Source organism: Leucoraja erinacea, chromosome 31 (assembly GCF_028641065.1).
Source record: "Leucoraja erinacea ecotype New England chromosome 31, Leri_hhj_1, whole genome shotgun sequence".
Lineage (NCBI taxonomy): Eukaryota > Metazoa > Chordata > Chondrichthyes > Rajiformes > Rajidae > Leucoraja > Leucoraja erinaceus.
The window spans coordinates 16937283-16964248 of record NC_073407.1 but is presented as its reverse complement, the minus strand read 5'-3'; the positions used below and the strand labels follow the sequence as shown (position 1 = coordinate 16964248).

At 45.8% G+C, this 26966-nt stretch overlaps 1 protein-coding gene across 1 annotated transcript in view; it reads right to left on the bottom strand.

Moving 5' to 3' along the window:
- LOC129711798 (dynamin-1) overlaps nucleotides 1-13077 on the bottom strand; it is a 136448-nt gene extending 123371 nt beyond the window's left edge. The window contains exon 1 of the mRNA XM_055659733.1: nucleotides 12685-13077. Coding sequence (XP_055515708.1) covers nucleotides 12685-12845 — 161 coding nt within the window. The 5' untranslated portion in view covers nucleotides 12846-13077. The remainder of the gene's footprint in view (nucleotides 1-12684) is intronic.
- Nucleotides 13078-26966: the final 13889 nt, after the last annotated feature.

The following is a 26966-nucleotide window of genomic DNA, read 5'->3' as shown; positions in this document are numbered from 1 at the left end:
CAGTCACTGAAATTCTAAACATCTTGCCACCATTGTACTCAAGGAACAACGACAATGCAAGATCTCATGTCTTCAAGCCCTATGCAGCTACTCCTTCTATGGACTGCATTTCTGTACATGCAACTGTAATAAACCAACACCACACAAATATTACCTACACTGAAATACTCCCAAGACAGTGTCATTCAATACAGAAAACAAGACAGCCAAGAATGGCCTAGAAAGCAAGAGTAGACTATCACACCTTTTCTCTCCTTTCCTTCCACCCACATCCCTCCCTCCAGCTTTACATTTCACTTCTCCTCAAAGATCCGCTATAGGATCTTTGCTTCTCCTTATCTTCTACCCTTTTGTCTCCATTTCACCTCTAATCTTTGTCACTTACTCCACCCATCTGCCTAATAAACCCCCCCCCCCCCCTCACCTGTATTCACCCATCACTTGGCAGGCTTTGCCCCACTCCGCCTCTGTCTTTCCCCCCAGCTTCCTTTCCCCTTATTCCATCACTTTGAAGAATGGTCCCATCCCATTGTGTCATCTGCCCATTCCCTCCACTGATGCTGCCTGACCCACTGATTTCCTCCAGCACTGCGTTGACTACAAGCCAAGGGATGAATGGTGACAGCATGATAGTGGTCAACCAACTCCAGCCAATCACAATCATCACAACAGGCATGGCCAGCATAGACAAGCTGGGCCAAAGGGCCTCTTTCCAAAGCTGTATGTCTCTATGGCAGAGGGAATCTGACAAGAACACCTCAAAGGAGGGTTAAACCCCAGCAATGCGATACACACCAGAAACAAACAGCTTTGAATGAATCAACAGCTATTTGTCAGACAGTGACACTGTCTCACAGACTGGAAGCAATGTCTGTCCCCATTATGAAAGCGTATTTACTGACTTGTCCAAGACATGCCCAGCCCCACAGAGCCTCAGTGATCTTAAGACAACTCGGGCTCAGTCACCAACTCATCTCTCAGCCCCATCATGGAGACAGCACTTGGGAATGCAGCAAATATGATGACACTCCACTTCACAAATCAACTCGGCCGCACTTATCGTCTGCACTTGACATTTCCTTCCCCCAATTAAAATATTTTATCTCGACTAAAAAAAAAAACAGGCATTTCCTTTCTGCTCTCCACCCTCCCTCATTTCAATTAAAATCAATCTATCCCACTTTCTATTTGATCTTTAAAAAAAATATTATGGAGCAAAATGTACACATTTTAAAGGAAAGTGCACACATTTCAACCTCAATGGAAAATATTTGGGCCAAGATTATATATTTTTCCATTTTTCCAGAGGAGTTATTTTTTTAATTAAAATGTGATATGAAATTAGCCTTTTTAATTTTAACAGTGAAAATAAAATTCACAGGAACTAGTGTCCCCAATTCCACCAACACCATGTTTGTTCACAGCTCGGGCAGTCGCGAATGACGCAGTTGCTGCAACAGTCCTTTCGCACGTCTCAATCAGTTCACTAATCATTTAACTGATGTGAACGGCTTTGGAAAACCTACTCCAGCAGCCATGGAGAGCAGAACTCAACCCTAGGAACACAAAGAACTGCAGATGCGCAAATCTTGAGCAAAACAAAACGCTGAAGGAACTCACTGGATTTAGAGTCAAGAGTGTTTAATTGTCATATTTACCGGCACCAGGACAATTAATTTCTTACGCTTTAGCAGCAAGACAGGCCTGCCAACAGACTGCATCCGGGGAGAGCATGGGCGGACAAAATGCCAGAAGCTGCAACATAAACATGCCAGTCTTCTCCCTTTTCCAGTTCTGATGTGGTGTTCTGGACTGGAGCCGTTGACTCTGATGCCCCTGCAAGTCTAGGTCTACAAGAGGGTTAAATGGTGACATCTACGGCCAAAGGAATTCTTACTCCACAGGTTGGCTCTCAGCCCTGTCATTCCTACTTCTCCCCATTCCCATCGAGCAACTAAAAAAACAAATAGAAGCTTTGAAAGCGCACACCACCGGACTCAGGAACAGCTTTTCCTGCTATCAGGTTTCTGATCAGTCCTTCCATAAACTAGGGGAGTGTCTAATTCACCTTTACCGCATTGCAAACATTGAGTTTTGTCCATATAACTGACGTGGCACAATGCCCAGAACTATATTCTGCAATCCATCTTCCTCTTGGCTCTATCTGCATTTGACCAGATTGTATTTATGTCTAGTATAATCAGATCTCACTGGACAGCATGCAAGATAGAAACATAGAAAATAGGTGCAGGAGTAGGCCATTCGGCCCTTCGAGCTTGCATCGCCATTCAATATGATCATGGCTGATCACCCAACTCAGTATCCTGTACCTGCCTTCTCTCGATACCCCCTGATCCCTTTAGCCACAAGGGCCACATCTAACTCCCTCTTAAATATAGCCAATGCACTGGCCTCAACTACCTTCTGTGGCAGAGAATTCCAGAGATTCACCACTCTATGTGTGAAAAATGTTTTTTTCATCTCGGTCCTAAAGAATTTCCCCTTTATCCTTAAACTGTGACCCCTTGTTCTGGACTTCCCCAACATCGGGAACAATCTTCCTGCATCTAGCCTGTCCAACCCCTTAAGAATTTTGTAAGTTTCTATAAGATCCCCCCTCAATCTTCTAAATTCTAGCGAGTACAAGCCGAGTCTATCCAGTCTTTCTTCTTCATATGACAAAGCTTTTAATTGTACCTTGGTACACCTGACGATAATAAGCCTAATAATAAACTAAGGTGGGACAATGTGGAGCACTTTGAATTAAGGGCTTCACTGCATCAGAAGCAATGGCAGGACTCCACCACATCCCCAACTCCCCCACTTGTCACAGGTGCTGCAGGATCAGCCTGGATCTCATTTGCCACCAGAACCTTCGGGTCCAGGTGCAAACAAATCTCCTTTCATCCCAAACTACTGCCACGGAATGAAAACTGTGCTAGTAAAGCCAGTTAATAATCAGGGCGAACAAAGTGTTCAAATCCCACCATGGTAATTGACGTACTACTTAAAGCAAGATCTAGATTTGCTAGATTTGAGTAGGAAGAAACGGTTTAAACCAGAGATAGATACAAAATGCTGGAGTAACTCAGCGGGACAGGCAGCATCTCTGGAGAGAAGGAATGGGTGACGTTTCGGGTCTCCCGTTCCTTCTCTCCAGAGATGCTGCCTGTCCCGCTGAGTTACTCCAGCATTTTGTGTCTATTTTCGTATAGTTGCTAGATTTGAATGTGGCTTGTTTGGAAGTTAAGGAGAATGCCTTCAGCCTCCCGGTCACATGCACGCCTGACATCACTGGCTCAACGAAAATATGAAAAGGTCAAAATAAAAACAAAATAGCTCTTTATTAATAATTTATACGTATCAAACTACAGTGAGGAGCCACATCCCAAAGCAAGAGAAGAGAAGAAGAAAAAAAGAAAGAAAAAAAAAAAAAAAAACATCACACATTTGAACCCTTGAAGGTCAAGACAGATTTTTGGACTGTGGGGGGTTTAAAGATACTGGGAGTCAGGCAGCAACATGAAGTGGAGACCTACAGTTACCCAAGGCGGAAACCAAGAGTTACCAACCAGTCTCTCGCTGAATGACTGAGGGGTCTCAAACAGCCATAACTCCCCAGTGTACGAGACCGACCATGCAACTGTATGTAGCTCAGTCCATCTCATGGAGATGTGTGGTGGCTGTGTCACAGCGTATAGTCAAGTCATTCAACACGGAAACAGGCCCTTCGGCCCAACTCGTCCATGCCGACCACGATCCTACATTAGTGTCCATAACACCAAATCTGAAAAGCTTTGACTAATTTCAAATAAGATCCATAAATAAAATAAATAAAAACAGTGTAGGCTAACACAGGCATACGGTACCAAAGAGAATGGCCAATGTGTCTAATTCAAAGAACCTGGAAGGTCAGGGAATGCAGAGCAATGATGAAGGGCAGATATTGCTGGCCGTACATTGTAGTGGCCGGGTCCCCATATAGCGATACACCAGTTGCATGGCTCGTCATGCTGTAGACCGTGTACCTCCCACCCACCACTCTGCGTTAGTGCACCATCCTCTCCTTCTATACAATAAACCAGCAGCAGGCAATGCAACACCCAGTCTCATGTGTGTTTTACTTCCACCGATGATTCATAACGCCTGATCTTATTAAAATTCACATCGTCTATTATTGATATTGAAAAGAATCTGACCTCAAACCAAAATGTGAATTAATAGAATCATAGAGTCATGCAACACAGAAACAGGCCCTTCAGGCCACGATGGAGGAACAAAGAACTGCCGATGCTGGTTTATACCAAAGATAGACACAAAGTGCTGGAGACTCAGCAGGCCAAGCAACATCTCTGGTGAGTGACGTTTTCAGTCAGAACCCAAAATATTTGATGAAGGGTCCCAAGCCGAAACGTCACCCTTCCTTTTTCTCCAGAGATGCTGTCTGACCCGCTGAGTTACTCCAGCACTTTCAGTCTATCCTTCAGCCCACCATGCCCATGCCAGCCAAGATGACATATCTAAGCTGGACCCAATTGATTTGTATTTGACTCGTTAGTTTAGCTCAGGGATACAGTATGGAAACAGGCCCTTCAGCCCACCAAGTCCTCACTGGCCATTCACACTAGTTCCACACATCCCACTTAAGCATCCACTCCCTGCACTCTATGTGGGACTTTAGAGGTCAATTAAGCTGGAAATCCATGTCTTTGGCATGTGGAAGGGAATCAGAGCACCTATGGTCAGGAAACCTATGCAGTCACAGGGAATACATCAAACTCCACACAGACAGCACATATGGTTAGGATTGAGCCAGGTCTCTGGCAATGAGGTGGCAGCTGTACTGTGACACATGTTATTAAGTGATCATAGGGGACTATCGCACTGTTGGGACAGGTCTTTGTGAACCATGCTGTGTGCAGGCTGAATTTCCCCCCTCACATTTCAATGATAATTTGGACAGGAGAGGGGAGGAGACAAATAAAGAACCTCTATGTGATCATCAGCCCAGAGTGTATTCAATGACTAACTTCACAACTTTCATGTAGTTCAATAATAATTAGGGGGAGTACGGGAATACAAAATAGAGTCAGAGAGCTGCGCAGCACAGAAACAGGCCCTTCAGCCCACCTTGCCTGTGCCAACCAACTTGCAGTAGTGGGCTAGTCCCATTTGCCTGCATTTGGCCCATATCCCTCTAAACCCTTCCTATCCACATCTCCGTCCAAATGTCTTCTAGTAGTCGCAATTCTATAGCTTCTTCTAATATCATGGAGCGATCATTCTCTCAACTTATACCCTTGCACCGTCTGTCTAGGCTGTACACGTGGTTATGCAAAAATTAATGCCACCTCGAAGCACTTGGTGCAAACTACACAATGGATTTATGACCATAATTACACAGTTGGAGTCTACTTGCTCCAATTAAACCAAGTCTCAAGAGATCTCCGCTGCAGCTTGGTTACAGATCTGCAAACATATTTCAAAAGCATAAACGGCCAACGCACCTCAAATCACTCACCATTGTCCTTACAGCCTCTAAAGAGACCATTCAGCCCCTCAAACCTATGGCAGTTTACAGATCAACCCCATTCACGAGTGTTTAATTGTGATATCTTCCGGCCAAGGGACAACGCTGTGGTTTAACTGGCCTGTACCCACAATCACATCCAGATTAATATATAGCGATCAGTAATACAACAAATTAATAACCATAATACAAGGTGACCAATTCAGTGCAAGGTTAATTTTTCCTGCAGCAGATTCTCCCCAATCCCACAGCTCATCTACACAATAGTAGCAATATGCAGATTCCAATTAACTACAAACACACTTCTTTGGGATGCGCAAGAAATCTGGAACACCCAGGAGAAACGCACACAAAGTCACAGGGGGAATGTGCAAGTCTCACACGTACAGCAATGCAGGCAAGTATTGAACTCCAGTTAGACACAAGAAGCTGAACTAACTCAGCGGGACAGGCAGCATCTCTAGAAAATAAGGATGAGTGACTTTTCAGATCTCTACACGAAACGTCACCCATTCCTTCTCTCCAGAGATGCTGCCTGTCCCGCTGAGTTACTCCAGCGTTTTGTGTCTATCTTTCGGGGTAAACCAGCATCAGCAGTTCCTTCCTACACGTATATGAAGTCAAGATGCTGGCACGGTGAGGCAGCAGCTCCTCTAGCTGCGACACAGTGCCACCAGCAAGTTGAATCTCCAGCCCATCTCCTTCCTCAGTGTTTGAGGATACGTTGCTACAGGTCTCAGCCTCCAATGCTGCTCGGCAGCTTGTTTTGAATTTAAGAATAGTGCCTTCAGCCTCGAGAATTAATGCAGATACACGTCAGACATCACTGTTTGTTCAATCAAAACATGAAAAGGTCACAGCAGAAATAAAATGGCACATTAAAAAGTGATGGATATGTATCAAACTACACTGAGGGACCACACAGCATGTCAAACAGCTGTGCATCATGTTGGGTAATGATGAAGCCATTGGCTTAGTTCTGATGGAATTAGTGCAATTCACTGCATTTTTTTGATGGATTTAAGAGAGAGTTGGATAGAGCTCTAGGGGCTAGTTGATTAAAGGGATATGGAGAGAAGGCAGGCACGGGTTATTGATAGGGGATGATCAGCCATGATCACAATGAAGGGTGGTGCTGGCTCGAAGGGCCGAATGGCCTCCTCCTGCACCTATTTTCTATGTTTCCATGTTTTTTCCACCTCTTGCCCACCCTCCACCCATCAGGAACTCATGATCTTGAATTGCCTCTTGAGAATTCTCTGCCCATCTCCAGCAATCTTTCATTACTTGGGCTACTTTCTTATTTGAATCTGATTTTGGTCTGCCTTTGAGGTCATAAGGGATAGGGGCAGAATTAGGCCGCTCGGCCCATCAAGTCTACTTCACCATTCAATCATAGCTGGTCTATCCCTCCCTCCCAACCCCACTCTCCTGCCTTCGCCTCATAACCTTTGAGAATCCATACTTATCAACACACTAAAGATCTTAAGAATTTCTGGAGACTTTCTCTTAAATAGATACCTTGTGAATGGAATTTGTTCATTTCTCATGTTGGCAAATTTGCACGTCTCTCGTCTCCCATCGCCTACCCACTGATTTCTTTCTTCTGTATGATTCCCTCAGCTGTATGTGCTTCATACAGAATACAGCCATGGTATGTCTCCTTTGTGATCTTGTTTTGCACACAGCAATGAAGCGCAAACAAATCCCAGTGTCTGTGCTGGCGTGAATTGAAAGATACAGCAGAGAAACTGGCCCTTTGGACCCTGCCACCAGCGATCACCCCCTCACATTAGTTTTATGTCACCTCACTTTCCCATCCATTCCTCACACACTCAGGACGATTTGCAAAAGCCACTAACATGCAAACCCGCACGCCTGTGAAATGTGGGAGCAAACTTCACATTGTACAAGATTGCTCAGCTCGGTCCATCTCAAAGGGAGCTGTTGACTGTCAATATGAAGTATTAATCAAATCATAGAAACATAGAAAATAGGTGCAGGAGTAGGCCATTCGATATGATCATGGCTGATCATCCAACCCAGTATCCTGTACCTGCCTTCTCTCCATACCCCCTGATCCCTTTAGCCACACGGGCCACATCTAACTCCCTCTTAAATATAGCCAATGAACTGGCCTCAACTACCTTCTGTGGCAGAGAATTCCACAGATTCACCACTCTCTGTGTAAAAAAATGATTTTCTCATCTCGGTCCTAAAAGACTTCCCTCTTATCCTTAAACTGTGACCCCTAGTTCTGGACTTCCCCAACATCGGGAATAATCTTCCTGCATCTAGCCTGTCCAACCCCTTAAGAATTATGTAAGTTTCTCTAAGATCCCCCCTCAATCTACTGAATTCCAGCATGTACAAGCCGAGTCTATTCAGTCTAAATCACTCAATATGGGCTTGGAGCAAGAGAGTGGTGCTGAGGTGAAGTGAACCTCAGTAAAATATCATATTGAATCCGGGAAGCAAGACTGAGGGACTCAATCCCACTTTTAAAAAAAATTACATCTCAAAAAAAAGCCAAGGTTGGGTGAGATCTCTTCTTCAGCCGATTCCTCCTGGTCCAAAGAGCAGAACCAGTTTGCGTTACTGACAGCTGCCCTTACACCGTACTAACGAGGGCAGAGATGCAAACAGCGTGTATTAGAATACAATTCCACTGTTGATTGCGTTCTGTTGGGACTATTGCAGACATGGGCAGTGGTCTGATCAGAGTCTAATATATTCATGTCAAACAAAAGCCTTCTTGTCCAGACTCAATTCATAATAAATTGCAAGTAAAAGAGGAGAATTATTGAACGACAAGAGAAAATGTTGCTTTAGCGGTGTATACTGCAAGCAACGTGGATGAACAAAAATCTGTTCTTTAATAACAGAAAGAACCATGTGAAACAGGCATCGACACAGTCATGCAGCACGGACACTAGCCCTTCATCTCAATTTGTCTGTGCCGACCAAGATGCCACCATTTGCCTGTGTTTTTCCCCCAAACAAAAACATGTTGCTTTAAAATGGTTTATTAGGCCTGGCTGAACTACAGTACTTCATCTGGCAGGGCATTAATATAAACCTACCATAGACAAATTTGCTGGAGAAACTCAGTGGGTACGGCAGCATCTATGGAGCGAAGGAAATAGGCAACGTTTCGGCCCGACCTTCGATTTTCCACCAGACTGATTCCTGGGATGTCAGGACTTTCATATGAAGAAAGACGGGATAGACTCGGCTTGTACTCGCTAGAATTTAGGAGATTGAGGGGGGATCTTATAGAAACGTACAAAATTCCTAAGGGGTGGGGCAGGCTAGATGTAGGAAGATTGTTCCCGATGTTGGGGAAGTCCAGAACAAGGGGTCACAATTTAAGGATAAGGGGGAAGTCTTTTAGGACCAAGATGAGAAAAACTTTTTTCACAAAGACAGTGGTGAATCTGTGGAATTCTCTGCCACAGAAGGAAGTTGAGGCCAGTTCATCGGCTATATTAAAGAGGGAGTTAGATGTGGCCCTTGTGGCTAAAGGGATCAGGGGGTATGGAGAGAGGGCAGGTACAGGATACCGAGTTGGATGATCAGCCATGATCATATTGAATGGCGATGCAGGCTTGAAGGGCCTACTCCTGCACCTATTTTCTATGTTTCTATCTGCAGTTCCTTCTTGAACATTATAAACCTACCACTCTGAGTGAAAAAGATGCCCCTCATGTTCACCTCACACCTTAAAATTATGTCTCCTAGCTCTCGATTGGAAAAAGACTGCATTCGCCCCATTTCCCCTGGCCCCATAGCAGAGGCGTCCAAGTCGCAGGGCTGGAAACAGGAAGTATCCCGAGCTAATTCTGTTACCATCATCTACTGCGACAAGTGATGGCTTCCACTGATTGTCGCCAGAAGCTTTTTCAGGATGGACGATGATAGCGAGGCCAACATTTGTAACAAGATGGACATGAAAAGAAGAAGGCCCCACTCCCCCTCATGATTCTATACATGTCTATATGATCATTCCTCAGCCTCCTGTGCTCCAAGGGAAAAAAAGTCCTAGCCAGCCAATCTCTCCCTACAGTTCAGGCCATTGAGTCTTAGCAACATAGAAACATAGAAAATAGGTGCAGGAGTAGGCCATTCGGCCCTTCGAGCCTGCACCGCCATTCAATATGATCATGGCTGATTATCCAACTCACTATTCCATCCCTGCCTTCTCTCCATACCCCCCGATCCATTTAGCCACAAGGGCCACATCTAACTCCCTCTTAAATATAGACAATGAAATGGCCACAACTACCTTCTGTGGCAGAGAATTCCACAGATTCACCACTCTCTGTGTAAAAAAATGATTTTCTCATCTTGCTCCTAAAAGACTTCCCTCTTATCCTTAAACTGTGACCCCTAGTTCTGGACTTCCCCAACATCGGGAATAATCTTCCTGCATCTAGCCTGTCCAACCCCTTAAGAATGTTGTAAAGCTTCCTAAAAAACTGCTCTGCGCTCTTTCCAGCTAAATAAACATCTTTCCAACAGCAAGGTGTCTAAAACTGAACAGAATACTCCAAATGCAGCCTCACCACATACAACTCCAATATGATGTCCCAGTTTTTAATACTCAATTCCCTGACTGATGAAGCCCAGTGAGTCAAAAAGCTTCCTTCACCACCTTGTCTACTTGTGATGCCAGATATGAGAACGCCCATTCATTCCAGGCCAAGACAGCATCTACAATTATTTAGAGCTTCTCAGAGACAGCCTAGTCAACCTAAACCTGACATTTTCAAGAGTAGTCACTGTTGGGTCCAGAAGCCACAGCAGCCAACAGGTCCAACAAACGGCAATGAGAGATCAGATCATCTGTTTCCAGTGATTTACACAATAAATGAACCAGCCAGGCCACCAGCAAGAGGGTCTTCCTGCTCCAGTTCATGGTGCCAGGGGATTAGTTATTGCCTGTGGAGCCCAACGTTGCCCTCTCACTTGAAAGGCTGCACCTGCACCACTACAGAACAGCACCTTGCATTTCACTTAGCAGCTTACAACCCAACAGTACGAACATTGAATTCTCCAATTTCAAATAATACCACACTCTTTCCCCTTCCCTCCCCTACCCTCGCACACACACACACATTTCTCCCACCACCGTTCTTTTTTCCTCCCTCTGTATGATCTTCTTCAATCCCCCTTTTATCCCCCTCTTTCCCCTCCCACCCTCATTCCTCCTTCATGCCTTACATTACACTCCTCCTCATCTTTCCTTCCCCAACATCATTTGCTCCTTTTCACCTGTGAACTTTGCCACTTACTCCATCCATCTTCCTGGATAGCACGCAACATAAGCAGTTCACTGTACCTCGGTACACGCGACAATAAACTAAACTGACCTGCCAATCACCCCCTCACCTCTATCCACCTATCGCTTGCCAGGCTTTCTCCTGACCCCACCTCTTTTCCACCTCCCTCCTCCCCTACTACAGTCTGAAGAAAGGTCCCAACCCAAAACGTCATCCGTCCACAGAAGCTGCCTGACTCATGGAGTTCCTCCAGCACTTTGCGTTTTGCTGAAGATTCCAGCATCTGCAGTCTCTTGCGTCTCCCTCAGTACTTTCACTAGAGCACAAACCACATTGTTGACCTCCAATCTCTGGGGCAGAGCAATGTTATATTGCAACACAGGGTCAGGAGTTCTGACCTTCCTCCATCCATTGTTGTGTGTAGAGCAATGGCAATAATGGAACCCATGCTCTATGGATTGTGTCTTTGGTTGCACGGCCAACTTCGTTGCTGCACTATTATGGATACCTGGTATTCCTATTACTAATTTATTATATCATTAATTATTTATTCGTCTGTATTTTATTGCATTAACAGGCTGGTTAGGCTACAGCAAGTGAGAATTGTACTGCCCCATTGTCAGTATACAGGGTGATTAAACAATCTGGAATCAAATCCATTTAACATGCTGGGGGGGGACACAAAAAATCCTAAAAGGAGTAACATTGACCTTTAAGGTCAGCTTGGCAAACAAGTTGTTAAAGCCATTGGTAGAGGAATGGGTCAGGTTTGGAGGGATATGAGCCAAACATACATGGGTAAATGGGATGAGCTGAGACGGGCATCTTGGTTGGCACAGGTGCGAGTGGCTGAAGGGCCTGTTTCTCCCACTCCAAACGCTCTTCTTTTCATATCGAGGTCAAATCAGCAGCATTTGACATCCCTCAATGTGAAACGGTGCGATTTCATAACACCCAGCCTCTGCTGTACTCCATGTTGCCGCTGTGACAGGTTGTGGGTTTTCATTCTAAACGCGAATGTGTTTGCAGTCTCGCCGGTGGCAGGCGATGGGCGAGGTTGTGATGTGTGGGCTATGGGCGGGGGGCGGGGTGGGAGAGGAACCCTACAAACAAATCCCACCAGTGATGGATGGCAAGTCGGGAGATCACTCTCAACCCACCCTTGCCTCCAAAAGAGAAAATCAATTTCACCTGCGACCAGCTGAGATTTCACTGCACACAGGTGCCCTGAGATGTCAATAATAAAGAGGCGAACGCTGCAAAGATGAGGAATGTAGGTGCAGAAGCCGGGGCTGCATCGCTTCTAAAGGTCACACATTGCATCCTCCGCACAATAACACAGGCGCTGGTGGAGGATCCGGCCAATGCAGACAAACTGGGAGATTGGTGCATTGACAGACCCGCAGCGATCTACCCGGTACCGAGGCAATTCAAGCCCCGACCCTGGATAAAAAAAACACCCCGAGCCCAACCAGCTGTACAGAATTCAACCCTTTGGGCAGAAATCAGTTGGCGGCATCAATGCATTTGGCTACCTCTGGCATCCTGCTGAGGTTGTGATGACGGAATTTAAAATGTATATATTTATAGCTCTCGGTGCAGAACTTGATTTAAAATCATTTAAAAATATTTTGCTGTATTGAACCCTGTTGAATTTGTACAAAACGGGCGTGAAGAGGGTTTCGGTTTCCTCGTTGCCCACCGCATTCTCATATAAAATGGGCAGAATTCGGATTCACAGCACACGTTTGCAACGATGGAACCGACCCATTGGGGGGTTTTTTTTCCCTGCTGTTTCCGCTATTTAAGGAAACTATAGACTTTTTTTTTTAAATCTGGCCAATAATTGCAAAATGCATGCAATAGACTTACTTCCCGACGAAATTTTCCAGGACTGAGCTTTTGCCGGCGCTTTGCCCACCGACCACCCCAATCTGGGGCAGGTCCAGGTTGGCATTCTGTCCGATCTGAGCGAAAGCATCTTGCATCCGATTGATCAGAGGAATCAGCTCCTCCATCCCACGGTTTCCCATCTTTAATCGCTCTCCAACCCGGGCGATTTTTCCAAGCCAATCGATTCTAATCGATGCAATACAACAGATGACACCAAAGCTTGGCCTGACTTTGCACACACACAAAAAAAAAAAAAAAAAGACAGGTCTACATTGGGTGCGGGGACAGACTGAATCCGGAGCAGCTCTGCTCTCTCTCTGCCCGCTCCTGCTCCCGTTTACACAGGGCGATTTAAAGCCAAATCCAACTGCGCTGACACGCTACGCCCGCCGGGAGCTGTAGTCCGATTCGCCGTACGTCATGTTGTAGGCGGCTGGAGACGCACTACAGCCCCCAGCAAGCATCGCGCTCAACCCTGACGCTGTCAGCTGTCGAAATTGCCATCCACTTCATCCCCGCCTGCTGTTTGCTTTGGATCTGCTTTTGCTCCAGCGAGTGCTCCATATATACCATCTGCCCGCTAATTCTCCTTGCGTTTTAGCTTTCTCAGAGGATGCAAATAATGTGTTTTATTTTTTTAAAACAGGGCTTCATTTAATACCAGGTCCATTTCCATCAGCGCCAGGTGCATTGGAGCAAGAGTTGCAATGCAAACTGGAAGTTGTAGTCATTCATTTACAGATTCATTCCGCAAATAGCAGAAAGCGCCGGCTGTAACTGCTAATGAGGGCAATCATTGCGGGTTAAAATAGGCAGAGCAGCGATGATCATTTTGATGGAGTTGGGGGTGTATGATCATCAGTGATGTCCGTGTGATGAACTGACACAGTAAACAAGGGTAGAGGAACATCTTTCCGCTATTACATCAGCGCAGCACTCGCAGCAAGGGATTAATCATCCGTTCAGCTATTGGTATTTTCCCCTGTCTTCGGGGTTTTGCTTTTAAAGCAAACAACATAAGATTTGTGATTGATTGTGGCACATTATGTATTTCATTATCACTGGGCCAGAGTGATAACAGTTCCAATCTCACACACCACCTTTAGCAATGGAAGAAATAGATATTGTGATTTAAATGGCCCGAGAACACATATCTATTTATTTGCAATTTGTGGCAATTTTAGTGCAGATTTATACATTTTAATCTGTCATTCCCCCAAAACATGTTATTGCACAGAGAGTGGCAGGCAGTATAATATAGATAACGATGATAAAGAGCCAGGCTAGGGGTCACAAATACATACTGTATTTAATCACCACTGTGCTATCTCGCCAGATCCACAGTAATGAATGAAGCCAGCAGACGGTCTGAAAGTTGAAGGGCAAGAAGAAGGGCAGGAACTGTGGCTTGCATTACGGGGGTTTCGGCACGCTGGCCTTCAACAGTCAGGGAATTGAGTCCATAAATTGGGATGTTGTGTTATTGCTGTACAAGACATTGATGAGGCCGCACTTGCAGTTTTGGTCACCCTGCTCTAAGAAAGATTACGTTAAGGTGAGAACATTTACAATGATATTGCCAGGATTTAAGTGCCTGGACCATAGGGGGAGATTGGGCAGACGAGGATTTTATTCCTTGGAGCGCAGGTGATCTTATTGAGGTGTACAAAATCATGAGGGGAATACTTAGGGTAGATGCAAAAAGTATTTTTTTCAGGCTAGAAAAATCAAGAATTAGAGGGCATAGTTTTAAGATTAGAGAGGAATGATTTTAAAAGAACCTTATGATTTTTTTCACACAGAGGGTGGTGGATATATGCAATGAACTGCCAAAGGAAGTGGTCGAGGCAGGTACTATAACAACATTTAAAATACTTTTGGATAGGTACATGGATAGGTACATCCTTTTCAAAAGGATTTAGAGGAATATGGGCCAGACTTAGCAAATGGGGACACAGTGGCTTAGATGAGGTATCTTGTTCGGCATTCTATACTGCATGTCTGAAAAAGGGTCCCGACCCGAAACTTCACCCATCCTTTTTCTCCAGAGATGTTGCCTGATCCCGTTGAGTTACTCCAGCACTTTGTGTCTCTCTTTGACTATGAATTGTTTGGCATTATGTTTGGTTTCTATTCATTAAAAACATGTTCCCTGTATTATCCCTGTAACCTGACTCCAGAAAACATCTGCCCATGTCCTATGTGGCTGTTAGTTGATAAACGATAAAGAGGGCCAGAGAGGGCCTCAAAAACATAAAGAATGAAATGCTAATCATCTACACTGAAAAATATCTTGTAATTGATACAGGATTCAGATGAGAAAGTAGAAAACTACAAAAAAATAAAGTTTGCCATTTATTTTATATTTTTTCAAATATAAACTCCAAATTCCCGAGACTACTTTAGTGAAGTTCTTAGGGTCAACCAGGTGTGATTTTGCAACTCCTCCTCCACATACCATTCACAGGATGATTTCAGTCTTTCCAACATTATATTAAATCCACTTTGGTGCTGTAATAAAGGGTGCACAAGTACCAAGTAATATCTCCAGGTGCACTCAGGACCTGGACTCAGTGGCGTGCCAAGCACAGTGGAGAGACAAGGAACTGTAGAAGTTGGTATCTTCAACAGAGCACAAAGTGCTGGAGGAACTTAACAGGTCCTCCAGCATCTGTGGTGGAAATGGACATCTGCTGTTTCTGGTCGGGAGCCTTGTCCATGCTCAGTAGAGTGCCATGCAATGTCCCTGCTGGGCGAGGGGGGGGGGTCCAGGAAATTAAGCCAGCAGCCCTAAATGGGCTTAATTCTGAATAGCAGGTTAGTTCAGGAATCAGCTGAGCAGGAAAATGAGTTTGGCTGGAGATAGAATTGTATTTCTTGGGCTTAATACCATCACGCCTAGCATCAACTTCTCTGAAATGGAGGTGGGGGGGGGGGCTTCTATCTCTTGGACCATGTCTGTGAGGAAAGTCAAAGACTGAGAGACTCCAAATGGATCTTTGGTGTAATTCTGCCCATACACCTGGTGACCCTGCCAAAACATCATCAGTTTATTTCCCTTCACAGATGCTGCCCGGCCCACTGAGTTCCTCCACAACTTTGTTTGTTTCCGAAGATCCCAGCCTCTTGTGTCTTCTTAGATTGACAAGATGAATTGTCTCTAGCCATAAGCTTAGCATGTCTGGCCAAACTCCGTCCCATATCATAAGTGTAGATTTCACAAAACTCACCCTGATTTGGCACATGGACAATAATTGCTGGTTGACGGAGAAAGACAAGAAAGCATTTTTATAATGGCTTTAGAAAACTTTGTGAAATGACTGAGTGAAGCAATTGTAATGTAGAAAATACAACAAAATTGTGCAGTTCAAATTCCCACAGACAATCAAGAGAAGGTGATCATGTAATCATTCTAACTGGACTGAGGAAGAACTAAAGTTCAGGACAATATGAAATAGTGCAGTGAGATCTCAACCCGACAAAACAGTTACGCCCAAGGCTTTGTGTGTGGGAAGGAACTACAGATGCTGGTTTATACCGAAGATAGACACGAAATGCTGGAGTAACTCAGTGGGTCAGGCAGCATCTCTGGAGAAAAGGAATATGTGACATTTTGGTCGCTCACCCAGTTGTAATAGGGCCTCCCACGGCCGCCACGGCCAACACCATGAGCCACGACTCATGACCACCTCAAATGCGTTGTCCGTTACCTCCAGCAACCACTTCCATACACCAAGGTCACCATGTCCTGTCTCCCGAGCTAATGCCTGAACTATAGCACGCTTTCCAAGGCCTCAGAAAGTGTATTTGTGGAAAAGTCACAGCTGCCGATTTTCCAAGCCATCGATTTCATACCATGGGAAGTATACTGTTGGGTTACATCACAATGTGATTTGGGAACAGCTCTGCCCAAGACTGCAAGAAATTGCAGAGAGTTGTAGATGTTGCCATCACACAGACCAGACTCCCCACCATTGACTCCATCCACGTTTCATGCTGCCTCGGAAAAGTAGACATTATCAAAGACTTGTCATTCCTTCTTCTTCCCGCATCTGTCGGGCTGAAGATGCAGAAGCTCGAAAGGGCTTATTACCAGACTCTGGAACATCTTCTGCCCCTCTAAACTGTCCTACCATAAACTAGGGTACTGTCTGATTCACTTCTATCCCATTGCAGATATTGGATTGGTGCACCACAATGCTGAAAATTACACTCTACACATTGCATCTTTCCCTTTGCTCTACCGATTACATTTGAATTTTACTTGATTGTATTAACGTATAGTATTATCTGATCTGATCGGATAGCATGCAAAACAATGCTTTTCACTATACTTCAGTACACATGACACTAATACATCTAAATCTTAAACGTATTGTGTGCTGGTGTCGATATTGATCGAAGCTCCAATCTTCTAGCTGGGTTATAGATTAAAGAGGAGCATTGGATATTGACAGAAGCTACCTTAGCACAATTGCGCCATTTAAGAAATACATTCCAACCATTATTCAGCCACCACAGCTAACACAAATCTGAAGTACAATTATGAAAGAACATAACATGAAGTGCTTTAGTCAGATAGAAGTAGATTTGATTTGGCCAATGCATAAGTTACATGAACATTTGCTGTACTTCAGGGAACCTGTTTTAGTTTTTGCCATGTGCCTGCAGAGTGCAGCGGAATGTTCCTCTGGTGAGAATATGGAAAACAAACTAAAACCTGCAAAACACATTATGAGCACACGGCTCAGAAATGTTCTGCTTTATTTTCTATTGGATCCTCCTGTGAAATCTCCAACTCCTATACATTAAATAAATGCAGCAGTCGTAGCAAGTACAGTTGTAACATTTTAACAGACTACTATAAACTACAAAAGCTTTGTGTGTGTGAGAATTAAGTAAAATTATTCTCCTCAACTAAGTACCAGCCCCCCTGGAGGCCATTCCTAATATTCCCCCGACCCCCAATACAAAGGGCGCAGTGGTAGAGTTGCTGCCTTACAGCGCTTGCAGCGCTGGATCCCCGAGTTCGATCCCGACTACGGTCCCATGCTGTCTGTACGTTCTCCCCCGTGACGGCGCAGGTTTTCTCCGAGATCTTCAGTTTCCTCCCGCACTCCAAAGACGTACAGGTTTGTAGCTTAATTGGCTTGGGTTTGTATACTTGGTGTATGTGTAAATTGTCCCGAGTGTGTGTGTGTAGGATAGCGTTAATGTGCAGGGTGATTGCTGGTCGGCGCGGACTTGGTGGGCTGAAGGGCCTGTGCCGTATCTCTAAACTGAACTAAACTAAGCTCTCAAATCCCTTCAGAGGGATGCATCACATGACAGGATCAACAAGCCTGTAAAGGCAGAAGGATCTGCAGGTGCTGGAATCGTGCATCAAACTGAAAGTGCTGAAGTAACTCAGCGCGTCAGTTGCATCTCTGGAGGACATGTTAGGCAACGTTTCGGGTTGGGTCCCTTCCTTGTTTTAGTTTATTGTCACGTGTACTGAGGTACAGCAAAAAGATTTTTTGCTGCGTGCTATCTAGTCAGCGGAAAAAACTATACATAATTACAATCAAGCCGTCCACAGTGAACAGAACAAAATAATGTTTAGTGCAAGATGATGTCCAGTAAAGTCCAATTAGAATCTTCAATGAGGTAGATGTTAGCTCAGGACCGATCTCTAGTTGGTGATAGGATGGTTCAGCTGCTCGATAACAGATGGGAAGAAACTGACCCTGAATCTGGAGGTATGCATTTTCACACTTCTGTACCTCTTGTCTGATGGGAGAGGAGAGAAGAGGGAGTGACCAGGGTGAGGCTGGTCTTTGATTATGCTGGAGGCGTTGCTGAGGCAGCGTGAAGTGTAGATGGTGCCAATGGGAGGGAGACTGGTTTGCGTGACGGTCTGGGCTCCGTCCACAATTCTCTGCAATTTCTTGCGGTCTTGCCTGGGACCGCTGGCAAACCATGCTTTGATGCAACCCGATAAAATGCATCTGTAGACGTCTGCGAGAGTTGTTGGGGACATGCCAAACTTGCTGAGCCCTCTGAGGAAGAAGAGGCGTTGGTGTGGTTTCTTGACCATTGCTTCAATGTCGCTAGTCCAGGACAAGTTGCCTGTGATATATATTCCTCGGAATTTGATGTTATCAGTGCTTCAACGCCGCCAATGTATGTGTATGGGCATGTGTAACGTTTTGCTTCCTCAAAGTAGATCACTATCTCCTTTGTCTTGAGAGAAAGGTCGTTGGCGTGAAACCAGTCTGCGAGGTCCTCAATCTCCTTCCTGTACTCCGTCTCATCATTATTTGACCTCCAGCCTACTGAGGTGGTGTCATCTGCCAACTTGTAACTTGTGTTAGATTTGTACACAGCTGCAGAGTCATGGGTGTAAAAGGAGTAAAGAGGGGGGCTGAGAACATATCCTTGCAGTTCACCAGTGTAGAGGATTATCGTAGACCCAGGGAACTGCAGATACTGCAATCTTGTGTAGGACACCACGTCCAGGAATAACTCAGCTGGTCAGGCAACATCTCTGGAGGACATGGATAGGTGACCTTCTGGTGTCAGGACCTTCTTCAGGCCATGAATCTTTCCAATCACTGCACACCTCAGGAGAGCATTGGCCGTGGTGACAGGCATTCTATTTGAAGCACTGGGCCAATGTGGCAACAATCCTCCCACTGTGCTAAAGGATCCCAGTGGTTTCAAAGGAACGAAGAACAATGACCAACATGAGCAAGGATGTAGACACAAAATGCTGGAGTAACTCAGCGGGACAGGCTGCATCTCTGGAGATCTCTGGGTTATGGAGACCTGAGGCAATGTGGCAAAAATCCCCTCGCCCAAGCTGTGCACCTGCCTCCCCTCTCTCCATCACGCCCTCCTGTTGACCAGAAGGGGGAAGTACTCTGCTATTGGAGGGACTTCTCTAAAAAGGAAGTACATTCCCTTGGACCTTCCACGGACCTTCAAGTAACCCTTGCCCTCACCTCTCTCCTTCACTCCCCCCCCCCCACCTGTGCCCAGAAGGAAGGTCATTCTTGCTATTGAGGGAGTGCCGCGGAGGTTTACAAGGTTAATTCCCGGGATGGCAGGACTGTCATATGCTGGAGAATGGAGCGGCTGGCCTTGTCAATCTTCTGGAATCTGTGGGGCCTCGAAGGCGGCAGGTGGACTTTATTTAGAACAATAAGATATAAAGAGGCTTTGACACGCAAAGAGGCAGGAAAACTGTCCCGATGTGGAGAGTTCGGGAGGGTCCATATAGATCCAGGGGCCACAGTTTAGAATACAGGGGCAAGCCATGTTTAGAACTGAGATGTGCTAGAGAAAAAAAATTTTTGACCTAGACACACTGAGAGTGTTGTTTGAGTCTGGAGGAACTCTCTGCCTCATATGAGGGTACATTAAGAGACTGGAGGCCGGTTATAACTCAATGGAAAGACTTGCAAGAGGAGAGCTAGGGGGGGGGGCTGGGGATCGCCGTTGCTTAAATAGAGAGTGTGGAGGAGAGTCAGGGTGGTCTGTTCTGATATGGACGACGTAAGTAAGGTGTACTTATTGCCAGATGTGGCCACGGGCTCACTGCACCTGTTGTGGATGCTGATCTGTGCCAGTTCTAGTTACTCCACATTCTGTAACGCGCTATGACTTGATGGTTTAGATCCAAGTCGCCAGTCTCCGAAACATTTGCCAAGAGCACGAGGTTGTTACCTTGAACAGTCTATTGATATGGAGAGTATTAAGGAAATTTTCCTTGGTTGATGCTCCGTTGACGGCCGACCCATGGAGCTTCAATTTCACTTGCTTACAGGAACTCTGGGCAGCGCTTACTCTCCGAAGGGGGGGGGGGGGGGGGGGGGGGGGAAGGAACTACATTTGTGTGTGACGTTCTCGACGCATCAATGATCCGATTGGTCTCACTAATTTGGGTAGCAATGTTACAGATTCCCATCTCGGATCGGAGATGACCCATAACGATGATTCAGAGTCCAGCTTTCTGATCGCGACGTCTGAAGAGGGTCTCGACCTGTGCCCCAATGTATCACTTCCCTTCTATCAAAACAAGATGGAGCACAAAGCCTGTTTGAACGGGCGCTGCGTTAGCATGACAACTGCAAGCCTTTGCATTGTCTCGAACTCTTGCGGCTTTACAACCACATCGACAATGAGCAAGGCATTTGGCTTGAATTGATTGACTGACTTGATGTTCGCCTTCGTGCTATCTAGGAAAAAACTATCAGAAATCAGGCCTGACACAAGGCACCTTTGGGCCGGGAGTCTGAGTACGAACAACGGGTCCCGACCGTTGATCGATCAACATGGTGATAGGGGTTCACCTGCATTGGAAAGTGGAACTCATTGTGAACTCTTGTTGCGGTATCCTGGCTGAGGTGGGCGGGTAGGGGGGATGCGTAATACGATGTGAATGAGCATAATAGGTTCATCGATCCAGAACTTCTGCAGCAACATGCATCAAGCGGTGAATCGAGACATGGAACAGAAGTAACCACATGATGTTGGCAAAGCCGTCATAAATTTTCGATAAATATATCTGTCTGGTTGCTGAACCCTCGTGCACCGACTACACGACAAGCCGTGGAAACAGGAGCAAATGGTTGTCCTGGGGAACTTTTGAAGGCCAAGGGAGCAAAAGCAAAGAGCATGTCGCATAAATGGAGCCGCACCGCAAATCCCTGATTGGTTGTACTCATCTGGACACACTTACAGACAGGGGTAAAAAGAAATCATCCTACTACAATGTAAGGATAGCGATACCCGACTGTGAGATCGGAAGGCTTGTGTCAGTCCCACTCCAGGAAGCCAGCTTCACCCAACAGGCGATGGATCCGTGCCCTGTGTCCTTCCGGCACTTAATAATAATAATCACACCGGGGGGGAAACTAAATTCACGTGACCGTTTGGCCTGTGGCAACACTCCTCCCACTGAATGGGAGAAATGACCAACATAGAGATTAACACAGCTGGACTCATGATGACAGGCCTTCTGGGAATTCTCATGACCTGAGGCACTTTGCACAATCATCGCGTGGTACCAGATAGATATACCAAGTAACGGCCTTATCTTTCTCCTCATTTTGAAGGACATTTAGCTGGGAGCCGCGGCTTCAAGAAAGTCAGGACGTCAATAATAAGAACGTCTGGCCTGTAAAACACAAATGTCGAAATGTGAAGATAATTAGATCAGCGAGGCTACAGTTCGCGATGTTGGGGGATTCCAGCTCCAAGTTTAAGAATAAGGGGCGCCCGGAGATGAGGAAAAAAATTCACACTGACACTGTGGTCTTGCCTCAACACAGGTTCTAAACTTTCAACAGTCTATTCTACAGAGATCCAGGTGATAAAATTAAAAAAATCACGGTTGGCTCGAACACCAAATGGAAAGCCGAAAGCACCAATGACAGCCTACAATACATGGGGTGTCGTGCTGTTTATCATGTCTGGCTCAGTGCCACAATAAGGTCTGACTATCCGACAGCCGTTAGTTACTTTCGCCGACAAAGCGCGCCTATTGAGGTCTCGTTGTCTCAATTTACTTCCTTATCAGGCCCACTATCCCCTGGAGGCATCGGAAAATGTTCATGCCGTTCTACACTGGATGACTTGACAGGACTACTTGTTTAAACCAACATCGTCGACGGGAAATTGGCAGAATGTCCCGAGAAGTCCACAATCGCCGGAACGGCCGCTTCCGTAGCTGGAGTGAACTCTGATACGCTTGACCAAAAGTGGAAAATAACAGGGACTAAGGTCACATTATGGAGCTCCCTGCACCATCAATAATGCGTAAAGATAACGTAGAGAAAGAACTACATTTCCCCACTCCAAGCCGCGTGTGCATGTAATCGAGCAGGCCGATTAGGGCGTCCACCGGCGTGAGAGGGCATATTGTGGGGGGTGATCAAATGCTGCAGCGTACGCAAACAGCGCGGTCGATGCAAGTCGCGGCGACTCCGCGTGGATCAGTGCATGCTTGACCGTCCGCTCCATAGTGGAAGACTGACTGAAACCGGACGGGGCGAGCTTTAGCCGCGGAAACCGTTCATGAATTTGACTGGTAAATGGAAGTGGGACTCTTCCACAGGGGGGGCGTGAAAAAACGCAAAAAACAATGTCCTAGCTGGAGCAAAGAACCCAGACGCACACAAGGGTTGTACGCCAAAAAGTGTGGAGGGTTACGTTTGGAGTGGGTGGAACTCCGCAAACAGAGGAACAGGAAAACAGGAGCTGATCGAGGCACCCCGGACATTCAGGCTACGGAGTCTGGACACATCACGGCGCAAAGCGCAGCCTGACAGGAGGGTACTGGGTGATACCAGGAAGGCATCGCCCTGTCCATACCCCAAGGCATCAGTCCACCGCATACAGCCATGGCCTGGCAGTTTCCTGGGATCGTGCGCGCGGATCCAGCCAGCGCTTCTAGCTGGAGACGGCTTGTCCAGCCGACAAGGCCGCCTTGTGTTGTGGCCAATTCTCCGCATGCTCAAGATGAAATCGGCGCCGCCAACCCCGCAGCGGAGGTGTCGCACGGCGGGCAGCTCCAGCTGCGGTCGATCCAGCCGGGGGGCGACCCAGGGAAAAGGCAATCGCCCACTCCGCTGTCGCGACCTAGCACCCCGGCGCTGCGCCGACCAGGGAGGCGCTGGGCGGTCCCCGCCAGGAAACGGCGCTCCAAGCCCGCTGGTAGGCCACGAGGACGGGTCGACGGGCAGCCCGGAGAAAAAGCTGCCTCACCGACCAGGTAGGGACCTAGAAGTAAAATTGACCCCCTACCCCCCACATTAAAAGGTCCATTTCCCCAACAGACGAAAAAAACAGGACTTACTAAAAACTTTTTTAAAAAGCGAAGTGAGCAGCTGCTCCCCAAGATGGCTCCTCCTCCTCGAAACACATCCTGCGGTCACTGCAAATCAACTCGGCTACCTACATCAGAAGCCCACGTGCAGACTGTAGTGCAGACTGACAGGGTGCAGCTTTAGCCTGTGACATATTAATCAGAATTTCTTTTAAAAGTGACTTCTTCCGTCAATTATTCAGATTCTTGCGTTCAACTTCGGGCCGATACTGAACGTGACCTAACTGAACCACAGCTGGTTATTAAATGCTCGTGGAATTCAACAGGAATAAGAGAAGGTTATAAAAAGACAATCATATCCGATCAATACTAATACACCAGGGGGGTGAAGATGATCAAGAGGATATTATTACATCCACATTCCATTTGAGCCATAACTCTTTTTAAATTGGGTATTTTTCCATCATTCTTTGACAGGGATAAAGAGTGTGGTCATCTATTCAGGGTGGGGGAGGGAGGGGGGGGTTAAAGGGTGGGAGGGATGGATGGAGGGGCAGATAAAGTCAAGTCAAGTCAAGTCAAGTTTATTCGTCATATACATATACGAGATGTGCAGTGAAATGAAAAGTGGCGATGCTCGCGGACTTTGTGCAAAAAGACAAACAAACAAACAACCAAACAAACTACAAACAGAATGGAACAGAATCACATATTATTTTACATATTAAATATTGTGGGCGGAAGGAAAAAGGGAAAAAAGGGAAGCATGGAAGGAGGGATAGAGGGAGGATGAGGGGGATATATGAAAGGAGGAAGTGGGAGAGGGATGGATGAATAGGTTACAAATAACATTACAGTAGCATCAGTAGCAAGCACAAGTATTTCATGAACAGTATCGGTCTTTTACATCAGAAACCTAGTGCAATAATCAAAGCCATCATTTATTCTCCTGGCACTGTTGGCGTTTCATTATATTATCTCAGCTTCTTGTTTTGTAGACAATGTCCCAAGGTAAGTTTCATGAGCTACTGAATGCTGGGCCCACACTGCATTGAAATATCTGCTCCCAAAGACAGCATCAATTCCTGTTCCACGCATGGACTGGGTCTGATGCCGCCACACTGCCGTTAAATCACATCTAAAACATTGCAACACTTTCCTTTCCAATTGCGGGAGGGGAAGTCTGAGGGGAACGTGGACGTTTGCACTGCTTCAGGGGGTCGTGTTTGTAGAACAGGGAAAGCTCATGTCAACACAGTGAAAATGTACACTTAAAAATGACTTGTTGTTACGAGTATCCTACACTAGTGGTGCAATTAATGCAATGAAGTCGAGGAAATGTTATAAATCTACCCCATTTTTCTCCCTCTGCAGACAGTACAATTGATACTGATTGATTGAAAGATTCAGCATGAAAATAGACCATTCGGCCCATCGAGTCCATCAAGTGATCACCCGTTCACACTGTTCTGTTATTCCATCTTTGGATTCCCTCCCTACATACTAGGAGCAATTTACAGAGGCCAATTAACCTGCAGCCACGCATGTCTTTGAGATGTGGGAGGAGGCCAGGTCACCCAGAGGAAACCCACGCAGTCACAGGGAGAACGTGCAAATTCCACACAAAGAACGGCAGAGGTCAGGAACAAACCCAGGTGTCCAGCGCTATGAGGCAGCAACTCTACACAACTATGCCACCACATTCAGGATATGGGCCGCTGGAATTAATTGAAGATACACGCCGGATATTTTAGAACCTGTCCTTGTTTGCGGTCTGATTTACTTATGATTCCATTCCAGATTTCTGATGTTCTGCTGTTTATTCTTCACCACCCCTAGCCATTTATTGTTTTTAGTTTGATCCAATTATCCCAGCAAGCTATGAACATAAATCAGAAAATGCTCCAAATTGATTGCGATTCATAAAACCAGCCGTTGCTGAGGCACCATTGATCTGGCAGCAGGGGAAAAAAACATTGCTGTTCACAAAGCGAGCACTTTCTCTTGGACAAATAATAGTCTGAAATTCTATTTAGCTTCACATCTGACAAAGGTGATCGATAACAATATCACCCAGTGCTGTTGGAGGTCAACATAATAATAGCAGAAACCAAGCCTCAGAGATCAGTGATGTAGTTACTGCATTTCAGCAAATCCCTTTGTAAAATTCCAACCTACTGAAGCTCCCGGTATTCTCATAAGGAATTAATAATCTTGGGTTTAATGACATCACTACCTTCAGTCGATAATCAATTGAGGAGATTTGGTATGCCTGATCACCGAGTTCCTCCAGCACATTGTGCTTTGCTCAAGATTCCAGCATATGCAGGTACCACTGTAATGTTTAAGAAACATTTAGACAGGTATGGATAGGATATGTTCAGAGGGATATGTGCCAAACACAGGCAGGTGGGACTAGTGTAGATGAGGCATGTTGGTCAGCATGGGCAAGTTTGGCCAAAGGGCCTGTTTCCAAACTGTATGACTTTATGTTCCCCGTGTCTCCATTCTCCAGCATGTTGCCTGGGAAGGAACATTTCAGTTATGAGCAGAGACTCGATTTATTTTTTTCTTGGAACAGAGAGATTTGAGGGATATCTTGAGGGATAGATGTGTACAAAATTACGAAATACAGATTGTAGCAAAACTATTCCCCATTGCAATCTAAAGCTAGAGGGCAGGGGCTTAAGGTGATATGTAACTTGGATTACTTTCTCGAGAATGCAAGAGGGCTGATGTGATTATGTGAAGACCTGGGAGAAGTATATACAATGATGAGAGGCATAGATAGGGCAGGCAGTCAGAGCCTTTTTACCCGGGTGAAAATGCCAAACACTAGAGGGCTTGACTTTAATGGAAGAGGGTAGACAAAAATGCTGGAGAAACTTAGCGGGTGAGGCAGCATCTATGGGGCAAAGGGTTCCTCAGCAACGGCTGATTTTATGCATTGCAATCAATTTGGAGCATTTTCTGATTTATGTTCATAGTTTGCTGGGATAATTGGATCAAACTAAAGAAAAGTCACCTATTCCTTCGCCCCATAGATGCTGCCTCACCCGCTGAGTTTCTCCAGCATTTTTGTCTACCTTCGATTTTTCCAGCATCTGCAGTTCTTTTTTAAACATTAAGGGAAGAGGGGGAAAGTTTAAAGAAGATTTGCGGAGCAAGCTTTTGTTTTAACGGGTGGTGGTGGGAAGCTGGAACTGCATGGAGCATTGGTGGAGGGAGATAGTGGCATTTAAGAGGCTTTTAGATTGGGACGTCGATATGCAGGAATTGAGAGTTTTGGATCATGTGCAGGCGGATGAGATTAGTTTATCTTGGCATTATGGTCGACACAGCCATTGTGGGCCAACGGGCCTGTTCCTGTGCTGTAAAACTCAAGTACAATAAATTGAATGAAGGGGAAGATACCGAATAGAGTTCTCAGCATTGTAGCACATGAGTTCCA